Consider the following 12,517-nt stretch of genomic DNA (forward strand, 5'->3'; position numbering starts at 1 on the left):
CACAAGTTTACTGGAGAACTGAGACGAAGTAGAGACTCTGGACAGGGTGGATATTCGTATAATAAAAAACAGTTTTATTCAGAGGTAAAGATATCTGATACAAGCATGCTTGGACTCGTTCATTCAGCTCGTAAGGAACCTGCAGACAGAGCCCAGATAACAGAAATACATAGTCATTTTATACAGGACAGAAAGTAGGTTGAGTCTGGTAGATCTGGTTTTCTGGTTGGTCCTGATCAGGTTGTTGTCTTCTCAGATTGGTCCGGATGAGCTGTGCGTCATCCTTCTGAGTCTTGCATCAAAAGTTCTTTGTTACCAAATGTTCAGCTAAAACAGGAGATTTAGGTGTGTGCGCAGATGTTCCTATCTAATCGGTGTTTATGAAAGGTTTACGTCAGCCCTCTGTCCTTGGTTATGTGTGTGTCTCATTATTTCGTGAAATGCAGACCCAAGCACTCTTTTCTTATCAGTGTTTATGGAAGGTCTGTGCCAGCCCTCTGTCCTTGGGTGTGTGTGGGTCTCAGGTTCTGCTTGTGAGAAACCCTGTTTTTTAGAAAGAAGTTAGTTATAACAATGTAATAGCAATATGCTTGTGTTATTTACAATGGTATTTCTTACAAATCCCCCTCTTCACGTCTCATAAGAGACGTGACAAAAGCTAGGACAAAAGCTATAAATGGCAAAATTAGAGTAAACTTTATCAAGTGCCTTAGACCGATGCGCCATTCTGGCTCTGCCCACCTTCTTGCTTGTTCTGCCCACTATGACTAATTTGTTCCCATTTGAGACTGTAGCCTATAAATCTTGTGTTAGCGCAATGACTGGAAGTCTACGGTATCTACTAGCATGCTTGCAGTTAGCAAATGCGCTAATGCTAGTTAGCAACTTCCTTCAAACTGCATGAGGACATAAACTTTTAATTTATTTTTCTATAGTCTATTCCCTTTCAGATATATACAATGATTCCCCCATCACATACTGTGTTCACGCATAATACAAAACTATAATACTGTTTCACATAATATTTGTTTCCCTCTCACATACATAATATGAAATGTGTATTAAAATATGTTTAGATAATAAATGTAATTAGTTGATGCACCTTTGGCAGCCATACCTGAAACTTTTGGGATTCGTATCTAGTACATACAGTGCCTTCAGAAAGTATTCACACACTTTGACTTTAACAACATTTTGTTGTGTCATGGTGAAATCCCTGAGCAGTTTCCTTCCTTGTCGGCAACTGAGTTAGGAAGGATGCCTGTATCTTTGTAGTGACTGGGTGTATTGATACACCACCAATCATGTTAAACACTATTATTGCACAGAGTGAGTCCATGCAACTTATGTAACTTGTTAAGCAAATGTTTACTCCTGAATTTATTTAAGCTTGCCACAACAAAGGGGTTGAGCACTTATTGACTCAAGAAATTTCATTTTTTCATTTTTTATTCATTTATAAACATTTCTAAAAACATAATTCCACTTTGGCATTATGGGGGTATTGTGTGCTGGCCAGTAACACAAAATATCAATTTAATCCATTTTAAATTCAGGCTATAATGAGGCCAATGGAGACGTTTAAACAGAGTTTAATGGTTGTGATATGAGAACTGAGAATGGCTCAACAACATCTAATTACTCCACAATACTAACCTAAATGTCAGACTGAAAAGAAGTAAGCCTGTAAAGAATAAAAAATATTCCAAGAAATAGATCCTGTTTGCAACAAGGCACTTATGTAATAATGCAAAAAATGTGGCAAAGAAAGGAACTTTTTGTCCTGAATACAAAGTGTTATGTTAGGTGGAAATCCAACACAACACATCACTGACTACAACTCTTCATATTTTCAAACATGGTGGTGGTTGCATCATGTTATGGGTATGCTTTCAAATAGCTCTTTGTTGACTGTTGCTGGGTGCTAACGTCCTCCATCAGCACCGGCCTGTACCCTACCTGCCCTAAGCTCTCTCCTGGCCCCTTACACTAAGTCTGAATTTGTCCTGCTAGGTGACCTAAACTGGGACATGCTTAAACCATTTTACCAAGTCCTAAAGCAATGGGACTCCCTAAATCTTTCTCAGATTATTACCAATTCCACAAGGTATGACTCCAAACACCCAGAAAATGCTACTCTCCTTGATGTTATCCTCACAAATAATCCTGATAGGTATCAGTCTGATGTTTTCTGTAATGACCTTAGTGATCACTGTTTTACAGCCTGTGTTCATAATGGCTGCTCAGTGAAACGACCTGTCCTGATTTGTCATAGACGCTTGCTAAAAAACGTAAATGAGCAAGCCTTCCTTCATGAACTGGTCTCTGTAAAATGGTATAGAATCAGTTTCATCCCCTCTGTCGAAGACGCTTGGACCTTCTTTCTATATATTTTCAGTGGTATTGTTAACAAACACGCCCCCATAAAGAAAATTTGAATTAAAAACAGGTTCAGCCCCTGGTTCGACCGTGATCTTGCAGAGTTACTCCACCTCAAGAATTGCATTTGGCGAAAGGCTCGGCACATGCATACTCAGGCTGACTGGCTCTCGTTCAGGCAAATGAGAAATAAGTGCACTCAGGCTATCCGGAAGGCCAAAGTTAGTTACTTTAAGGAGCAGTTCTCTCTCTGTGGGTCTAACACCAAGAAGTTCTGGTAAACAGTTAAAGACCTGAAGAATAAATCCTCCTCACATCTGCACATGTCCCTTAAAGTTGATGTGGTTGTTACTGACAAGAAGCACATGGCTGAGCTCTTTAATCACCACTTCATTAAGTCAGGGTTCCTATTTGACTCAGCCATGCCTCCTTGCCCGTCTGACATTTCCTCATGTCCCACTCCTTCTAATGTGACTATCCCCGATGCTTCTCCCTCTTTTTCCCCTGCCCCGCTACAAAGTTTCTCCCTGCAGGCTGTCACTGAGTCCGAGGTGCTAAAAGAGCACCTGAAACTTGACCCCCAAAAAACATCTGGGTCTTTAAAAAACATTTTTTACTCCTTTTCCCCCAATGTCCTAGTATCCAATTGGTAGTTACAGTCTTGTTTCATCGCTGCAACTACCGTACAGACTCGGGAGAGGCGAAGGTCAAGAGCCGTGTGTCCCCCGAAACACAACCCAGCCAAGCCAAGCCGCTTCTTGACACAATGCACACTTAACCCGGAAGCCAGCCGCACCAATGTGTCGGAGGGAACACCGTACACCTGGCAACCGTGTCAGCGTGCACTGCGCCCGGCCCGCCACAGGAGTCGCTATTGCGTGATGGGACAAGGACTTCCCTGCTGGCCAAACCCTCCCCTAACCCGGACGACGCTGGTTGATGCTTATTTATAAAACCCTCTTAGGCCTCACTCCCTCCTATCTGAGATATCTACTGCAGCCCTCATCCTCCACATACAACACCCGTTCTGCCAGTCACATTCTGTTAAAGGTCCCCAAAGCACACACATCCCTGGGTCGCTCCTCTTTTTAGTTCGCTGCAGCTAGCGACTGGAACGAGCTGCAACAAACACTCAAACTGGACAGTTTTATCTCAGTCTCTTCATTCAAAGACTCAATCATGGACACTCTTACTGACAGTTGTGGCTGATTTGCGTGATCTATTGTTGTCTCTACCTTCTTGCTTTTTGTGCTGTTGTCTGTGCCCAATAATGTTTATACCATGTTTTGTGCTGCTACCATGTTGTGTTGCTACCATGCTATGTTGCTGTCTTAGGTGTCTTCTTTATGTAGTGTTGTCTCTCTTGTCATGATGTGTGTTTTGTCCTATATTTATATTTTAAATTGTATTTGTAATCCCAGGCCCACATCCCCGCAGGAGGCCTTTTGCCTTTTGGTAGGCATTCACTGGAAATAAGATTTTTTTCTTAACTGACTTGCCTCCTAGTTAAATAAAGGTTCAATTTTTTTAATATATATTTTTTTAAATCGGCAAGGACTAAGGAGTGTTTTTTTTCGGATAAAAATAAACAGAATATAGCTATAAGCAAAGGCAAAATCCTGGAGGAAAACCTGGTTCAGTTTGCTTTCCAACAGACACTGGGAGACAAATTCACCTTTCAGCAGGACAATAACCTAAAACACAAGGCCAAATATACACAGGAGTGGCTTACCAAGACGAGATTGAATGTTCCTGAGTTTTGACTTAAATCGGCTTGAAAATATTTGGTAAGACATGAAAATGGCTGTATAACAATGATCAACAACCAACTTGACAGAGCTTGAAGAATGCAAATTTTGTGCAATCCAGGTGTGCAAAACTCTTAGTGCCCGATTCCCGACAGAGTAATTACGCCTTTCCTATTAACCCCTGTCCTACGCACTTCTCAGTAGTTAGTATTGACTTACCTTATGAAGGTGCGTAATGGGCTTTGCAGGGCTGTTTCCCTTGCGTGTGCTGAATAAAATGTAATTCAACTGCTGAAAACCCTCCAACTTGCTGGCCAACAGAATTTCTCATGGAGTTTATTACATTTATCTTAAGCCATCCCTTTAAATACGGTGTACCGTCAATTAGAATTTTGTTGACAGACTAGAATACACTGAGTGAACGGGTTCAGAAAACAGGCATCAATGAAAGAAAGCCATCTAATTATATGCCTATTCATCTCCGTTTTAATACTAACTGGTAAATCTAAAAAATAACATGTTCTTGTAGATTATTTAGGCACATTTTAGGACTAGGAAAGTATATATGAATCATTAAAAAAAAAATTGGCACAAAATATACTGATTAATCAAAAATACAGTGGTTTGATTCATTCTGAAAATTGCCACATTGTTATTTAACCCACGGTGATGTTGGAAGATTAGTGTACATAGAAATATAATAGGGAGAATAATGTACAATAGTAGTCTATACCCTCTATTGCCTGCACTAACCATGGAACTGTGTGATGACACAGCCAAGTGTTGTGCCATGGGTCAGGATGAAACTGTAACGGCTTGGTCTGCGCTCTGCTCCATAAATATTACGTATTTTTTAATGTTATGAACTGTTACTAATGATCCTCAGCAACACCCACATGGTTGTGACAGCATTTACAGAGGAAACAAATTAAGGTAAATTAAGCAAGTTAGGCTATACCAACTGAATGGAACTAACAGTAAATTGACAGTTGAATATGTCTGGTTATTAGGCCTACTGACGGTCGATACTGATAGTGACTAATATTTAACACGATAGAAATAGGAAACAGAGAAAGTCGGGGTAGCATATAATTAAGACATTCGAGAGTGCTCATCCCTGCAAGTTAAAAGGCCATACCATTCAAATTCTGCATAATACCACAGCATTTCATAAACTTCAGTGGGAAAGTTGATATGCTTTCAGTTTGCTGCCATATGACTGGTTTCACATTTATCTCCACCGATTACAATGTAAATAGATCTAAAACACGTGTAATTTATATTTCCTTTTCCTAAACGGATGACTCATTAACCTAACTCTTATCGTTGCAAATTACAGTATATGGAGAATGCTGGCATTTCTATCGGAAAAGTTGATGCTTTTTGTTGATAAAGTTGATGCTTTTTCCACTTGGAACCGGCAGATTTGCTCAACATGGTTTCCTCTTGCTTAAAGGTGGCGGAATTAAGTCAAGGTCAGAATACGGCGTATCTATTGACACCTCCGCCACACCTTCATTTATTTGATCTCCACCCAGAACGAATAGCAGGTGAATAGCGTGCTATTCTCATGCTTAAATTCAAGGTAGGAATACGCATAGAGAGAAAAGTGCATAAAAATGGAATAACATTCCATTTACGCACACATAACTCGGGTCGGAATCAGGGCCTTAGAAACTTACCCAGAAAGACTCACAGCTGTAACCGCTGCCAGAGGGGATTCTAACATGTATTGATTCAGGGGTGTTAATACTTATGTAAATGAGATATTTCTGTACATCATTTTCAATTAATTTGCAAATATTTATAAAAACATGTTTTCACTTTGCCATTATAGGTTAGTGTGTAGATGGGTAAGATTAAAAAAATAATAATAATCAATTTTGAATTCAGACAAAATGTGGAATAAGTGAAGGGGTATGAATACTTTCTGAAGGCACTGTATATACCAACTTTGCACACAGGCTTGGGGCAATATTAATCTAATCCTTTTTTCTATTACGTCCCCATGAACTTGCAAAATCTTGCCAAGTTGAACAACACTCTTCTATTACCCATTTCAGAAAGCTTATAGTCCAGGGAAAAAACATTTGCATCAGTCTGTTCATTGTCTTTAATCACATTCCATATTTTTAAGCAGTTTCTGGCAAGACTAACTCTGCAAAATCATCTAAATAATCATTGCACAAATGACACTTCATGTGTACAGTACATCTGAGAGATTTTAAGAGTGCTGGGATCATTCATGGGCACAAATATTAATAGAATAAACTAAAATAATAAAACAATACAAATAATAGGCCTAACCATAATAATAATAATCATTACCATAATCATCATCCCACTTGAGACCACTGGTATTATCAATGCAACTGAAAAGTTGTGCCAGAGACATTCTATTGATCCGTATGCCACACTCAGAACCGGAAGCAGTGCCTGTCTTCTATCATACAGAGCGGCGCCTGACAGGTCTCACAGTGCCAGTTGGTCTTGCACAGACAATAGTTCTTCCTGCCCACGGTTTCTCTTTGAGAGATGTCAATAGTGGTAGGATCATTAGTGTGCACAGGACAGCAAAATAGTTTTACTTCCTGTTGTTCCTCAAGCCAAAATGACGTTTAATGAAACTCTGCGCCTGTTTTTGAGACTTAAACTCAATTTTCCCCCCCCCATATTCCATCCAAGGATGGGTAGGGTATGGGTTGTACTTTATATGCCTCTTGAAAACTTCTGCTACGAGATCCTTTTTATTCATGTGCCAAACTCTGAAGCAGTTTCTGTCTGGTATCATACAGAGTGCTACCTGACAGGACTCACACTGCCAGTTGGTCTGGCTTTCCTTGCACAGACAACATTTTTTCCTGCCACTAGATTTTCTTTGAGAGGTGTCAACAGTGGTAGGATCAATTATGGGTACAGGGTAGCATGGTCGCTTCACTTCCACCAATTCCTTCTCTTCTTCTGGTTGTTCTTCTTCTTCCTCCTCCTCCTCCTCCGAAGACTCTTCTTCAGCCTCCTCCTGCTTACCAATGTCAGCAAGCTGCAGGCACAGCTGCTCCCTGAACTGCTTGTGGGTCATTGGCTTTTTCTTCTTCATCTGGGCCATGTCCTTCTGCAGGAGGAAGCTGTTCACCACAGCAATGTCTACAAAGTGGAAGAAGAAGGTCTTGTACCACTTCATGGTTTTGTGGGCCACACTATAGCATTTGATAAGGGCATCAGACAGGTCCACACCCCCCATATACTTGTTGTACGGCTTGATTGCCTCTGGGACGGGTATGCACTGTGTTGTCCAGGATCCATTTTTGCTCTGTTTCCTGATTTTGACCTGCTCCCCTGCAAATGCCTTATGAATAGTGGTACACATGGTGACTGGTTGTGCGCCCATCCACTTGGTGAAGAGCAGCTCCCCATCACGGAGCCAGCGGATGGTTCCTTTCTCTGCTCGAGCAGGCATGCTGTTCTCTCGGATGCCCACACGGATTTCACGTATGGTTCCACATGCTCCCAATTTCTTTTTGTACAGGTCACGGAAGAAAGTTGTGCTGGTGAAATAATTATCAACATAAATGTGGTATCCTGTGCCCAAGTAAGGCACCTTCAACAGGTTCATGGCAACATCATAGCTCTCCCCTTTGCCTGAAGCAGATGGGTTTTTGGTCATAAAGACATTGAAGTCGCAGGTGTAGCCATTTCTTGAATCTGCTAAAACATACAGCTTGAATCCATACCTGTAGGGCTTGGATTTAATGTATTGTTTGAGGCTGTGGCGGGCCTTGGAGTGCACCATGCGCTCATCAATGGAAAGATTCTGGAATGGGTGGTAGAAGGCCCTGCATGCATCCAAAATCTGGTCTTTGAGAGGTTTGATTCTCATGAGCCGATCATACCCTGCAGTCCCCTTCTTCTTGTCGTTTTCCTCATCCTCTGCTGGGTCACTCATGTGCAGTGAATAGGTGATTGCCCGAAATCTTGTCATAGTCATGACTGTACAACAAAAAGGAAGACAATATATTCTGTTTCGATTCCAGTAGTCTGATACAGTGTGCACATTCAGCAGACCCATATAGATTACAATGCTGAGGTATTTGTACATTTCCTCCACAGATACAGGTTTCCATGGTTCTTTGATTCCATGTTCTTGTCTTCTCTTGGCATTCTTGTTGGTGTTTGAGCAGAGAGTATCAACAATGTCATTACTGAAGAAGAGCTGGAAGAGCTCTAGAACAGTGTAGTTCTTTGAAGTGTCTAGCTGGGGTCCAGGAGTCCTAGCTGGTTCAAAAGGTAACAGTTTATGCTCTTGGTCTGGTTCATCCTCAGTCCTCCACTTCCTCTCTGACCCACTGAAAAGAGGTGTGGCTGCATGAGCTCTGTTTTTGGATTTGGCAGGGCTGGGTGTCCAGGGGGGAGAGGATGGAGGCCTGGCCTTCCTTTGCGGTGCTGCTTTGGGGCTAGAGATGAGTTTTGTTATTTTTGAAGCCCTGCTCTCGATGACTTCTGTATCAGGGGGAAGGTCTTCTCCATCTTCCTCACTTGACTCTGAAGCTTCTATCTTAGGGCGAGAGGAGATGCCCCTTACCCTGAGCCGTGTCATAATTGGAGGAGAGTCATCTCCCCCTCTAGTCTCTGTAACTTCTGTCCCATCTGGAGGGTATTCATCCTCCTCTATAGTCTCTGTAACTTCTGTCCTGTTGGGAGTGAAGTCATCTCCCCTTCTAGTTTCTGTAACTTCTGTTCCATTGGGAGGGGATTCATCCCCCTCCATAGCCTCTGAAGGTTCCGTCAGATAAGGAAGGTCTTCATTCTCATCTCTGAAAAACAATTAATAAAATAATAGAATGTTTTAGGTGGTGCCATACATATAAACAGCATCATTGTGACAATCTGGTTTCTACCAACTTACTTAGAGAAAGGTTGGGTTTGTTGATAAAATTACAGATTTATGCAAAATTACAGATTTAGGAAAATAATACTGAATGGAGAGCTTGACAGTCCATAAGGCCAATATGATAGGTTTTCTAACCCGTTTTATATTGTTTGTTTACAAATACATTTTATACAGTTCAACTAAGCCCATGAGACATTAGTGTTATTTTTCAAGAATCAATAGATATACACTACCGGTCAAAAGTTTTAGAACACCTACTCATTCAAGAGTTTTTCTTTATTTTTTTACATTGTAGAATAATAGTGAATACATCAAAACTATGAAATAACACATATGGAATCATGTAGTAACCAAAAAATAATAATATTTTAGATTCTTCAAAGTAGCCACCCTTTGTCTTGATGACAGCTTTGCACTCTGTTGACATTCTCTCAACCAGCTTCACCTGGAATGCTTTTCCAAAAGTCTTGGAGTTCCCTCATATGCTGAGAACTTGTTGGCAGCTTATCCTTCACTCTGCGGTCCAACTCATCCTAAACCATCTCAATTTGGTTGAAGTCGGGGGATTGCGGAGGCCAGGTCATCTGATGCAGCACTCCATCAATCTCCTTCTTGGTAAAATAGCCCCTACATAGCCTGGAGGTGTGTTGGGTCATTGTCCTGTTGAAAAACAAACCAGATGGGATGGCGTATTACTGCAGAATACTGTGGTAGCCGTGCTGGTTAAGTGTGCTTTGAATTCTAAATAAATCACAGACAGTGTCACCAGCAAAGCACCCCCACACCATAACACCTCCTCCTCCATGCTTTACGGTGGGAAATGCACATGCGGAGATCATCCGTTCACCCACCCCGCGTCTCACAAAGACACGGCGGTTGGAACCAAAAATCTCCAATTTGGACTCATTAGACCAAAGGACAAATTTCCACCGGTCTAATGTCCATTGCTCATGTTTCTTGGCCCAAGCAAGTCTCTTCTTCTTATTGGTGTCCTTTAGTAGTGGTTTCTTTGCAGAAATTCGACCATGAAGGCCTGACTCACGCAGTCTCCTCTAAACAGTTGATGTTGAGATGTGTCTGCTGATGTGTCTGCTCTGAAGCATTTATTTGGGCTACAATCTGAGGTAAAGTTAATTGCTGATTTCTGAGGCTGATAACTCTAATGAACTTATACTCTGCAACAGAGGTAACTCTGCGTCTTCCTTTCCTGTGGCGGTCCTCATGAGAGCCAGTTTCATCATAGCGCTTGATGGTTTTGAGACTGCACATGAAGAAACTCTCAAAGTTCTTGAGATTTTCCATATTGACTGACCTTCATGTCTTAAAGTAATGATGGACTGTCGTTTCTCTTTGCTTATTTGAACTGTTCTTTCCATAATATATACTTGGTCTTTTACCTAAAAAGGCTATATTCTGTATACCACCCCCACCTTGTCACAACACAACTGATTGGCTCAAACACATTAAGAAGGAAAGAAATTCCACAAATTTACTTTTAACAAGGCACACCTGTTAATTGAAATGTATTCCAGGTGACTACCTCATGAAGTTGGTTGAGAGAATGCCAAGAGTGTGCAAAGCTGTCATCAAGGCAAAGGGTGGCTAGTTGAAGTATCTAAAATATATTTTGATTTGTTTAACACTTTTTTGGTTACTACATGATTCCATGTGTTATTTCATAGTTTTGACATCTTCACTATTATTCCACAATGTAGAAAAAAATAAAGAACAACACTTGAATTAGTGGGTGTTCTAAAACTTTTGACTGGTAGTGTATATAATTAACAAAATATAAATATCACACTGGGTGTGGTAATTTCAATAAATAAAAATGCAAATGACTCAATATCAAAATGTGTAAAATGGGTGTTAGAACATTAAAGATATTTAAGCAAACAATACTGAGTGGATGCTTAAATTAAAATTCTATCCACTCTGAATAATGTAATAGTTCAACTCACAGGTCCAAAAGTCGATCCATCGCCTCTTCAAAGATGGAATCTAGAAATGAATCGTTGCTGCCACATCCCTGAAATTCTCCATCAGAATGAATTTCTCCTGCTTCCTTTCCATTATCATCTTGAACAACGCTGCTGTTCTCAGGTTGCATTGCCTTCTTCCTGGAAGGCATTTCAGACAAAAACAATGGAAATGAATTCACACAAATTAAGTGGGAGCCCAAGACTGGAGCACAGAGCAAACAATTGATCATATGATGCATGTTCTCAACTCATTAACTGTGTGTGCGATATTTCTAAATGCCAGTAGATTGATCAACATCAAATGTGGAGAAGGGGAGCAAAGACTGGAGTCATACCAGATTTGTAGCTTGCAGCAATAGGAGTCAAGGTGCAGACAAAAATCACAAGAAAGTCAAGAAATATAGGTGTGACTCTTGCCCTCAGGACCACCCTATGAAGGCTAAAATGTAATGTATTTAATCAGCAAGGTATATTAAAATAGATTAATCTGGCTGTGACTCACTATCTTGCTGTTTTGTGCAATCGTTGATAAAAAAACAGCTTTTCCTGTTTGTGATAAAATACTTTCATAGAGACGTAATGCAGAACCATTCATTTGCATTAGAACACATTTTTGGATTTTATGTGACGTAATGGTTATAAATGGTCATTTTTTGGAATACGTGTTCTTTGGGAGAAGTATTTTAACATGTTTGTAATTTATATGAAAGTACTTCAGGCATACTACCTCTTATCGCATTCAGATAGGGAGCGTTTGTCCTGCACCTCCTCCAGCTCCATCTTGGCTGTTTGTCCACTGCCTGAAGCCAAAACACATGATCGCAGCCATAACGTCATTCTACCAAACCCATATGGTTCCACAGCAGCACTTGGGCCTTTCGGTTATATATGCTTAATATTTACGTTTCTAACATGTTACATCACCCGAACACCATCCCAAATTTTTACTAGAGATATGCACCTCTGTTATTACCTCTCTCTTCCGCCGCTGCTCAACACAGAGTTCGCACAACAACGCAACCAAAAACTACACATAGCACATACACGCCACCTACCAATTCTACTTCTTCTTTTTTGGTATTTTGACTGTCAGCATACAGATGTAATAGTTGCATGCCGCCACCTACTGTATTGCCTATGTATCAGCCTACTATTCGGAGGTATGAATTCATAGAGTACAACAGTATGAGCCACAACACCCATAAAACCTAGCGGTCAAACAAGGAAATTGTTCCAATCGTTTTTCCACCATTCATGTTTCCCCTAGGGCAGGGGTGTCAAACTCATTCCACGGAGGGCCTAGTGTCTGCAGGTTTTTGGTTTTTCCTTTCAATAAAGCCCTAGACAACCAGGTGTGGGGAGTTCCTAACTAATTAGTGATGTTAATTCATCAATCAAGTACAAGGGAGGAGCGAAAACCCGCAGACACTCGGCCCCCCGTGGAATGAGTTTGACACCTGTGCCCTAGGGGATTTTAGAAACAATTAAAATGAGGACTATGTTTTGTGTAGACTTACCCT

At 40.8% G+C, this 12,517-nt stretch overlaps 1 protein-coding gene across 3 annotated transcripts; it reads right to left on the reverse strand.

Moving 5' to 3' along the window:
• Nucleotides 1–6,225: 6,225 nt before the first annotated feature.
• On the reverse strand, nt 6,226–12,061 carry LOC120020468 (piggyBac transposable element-derived protein 4-like). Of its 3 annotated transcripts, none has more exons than XM_038964162.1 (4): nt 11,971–12,061; nt 11,725–11,797; nt 10,977–11,135; nt 6,226–8,938 (listed from the first exon to the last, which is right to left on the reverse strand). In XM_038964162.1, exons 2-4 carry the CDS (start codon nt 11,775–11,777, stop codon nt 6,712–6,714), a joined length of 2,439 nt encoding a protein of 812 aa, XP_038820090.1. In that variant the 5' UTR covers nt 11,778–11,797; nt 11,971–12,061; the 3' UTR covers nt 6,226–6,711. The 3 variants fall into 3 exon arrangements, with proteins under 3 accessions (XP_038820090.1, XP_038820092.1, XP_038820089.1); XM_038964164.1 differs by having other exon boundaries at nt 11,959–12,061; XM_038964161.1 differs by having other exon boundaries at nt 11,725–12,055.
• Nucleotides 12,062–12,517: the final 456 nt, after the last annotated feature.

This window comes from Salvelinus namaycush, chromosome 25 (genome assembly GCF_016432855.1).
Source record: "Salvelinus namaycush isolate Seneca chromosome 25, SaNama_1.0, whole genome shotgun sequence".
NCBI lineage: Eukaryota > Metazoa > Chordata > Actinopteri > Salmoniformes > Salmonidae > Salvelinus > Salvelinus namaycush.

Excerpts from the sequence above, each read along its gene's own strand:
- LOC120020468 (XM_038964161.1), bottom strand. The coding sequence starts at position 11,834 with ATGACGTTATGGCTGCGATCATGTGTTTTGGCTTCAGGCAGTGGACAA. Across the intron at positions 11,136-11,724 it reads CTATCTGAATGCGATAAGAG|GAAGAAGGCAATGCAACCTG; the intron begins GTAGTATGCCTG and ends AATGCCTTCCAG. Across the intron at positions 8,939-10,976 it reads ATGGATCGACTTTTGGACCT|AGATGAGAATGAAGACCTTC; the intron begins GTGAGTTGAACT and ends ATTGTTTTTCAG.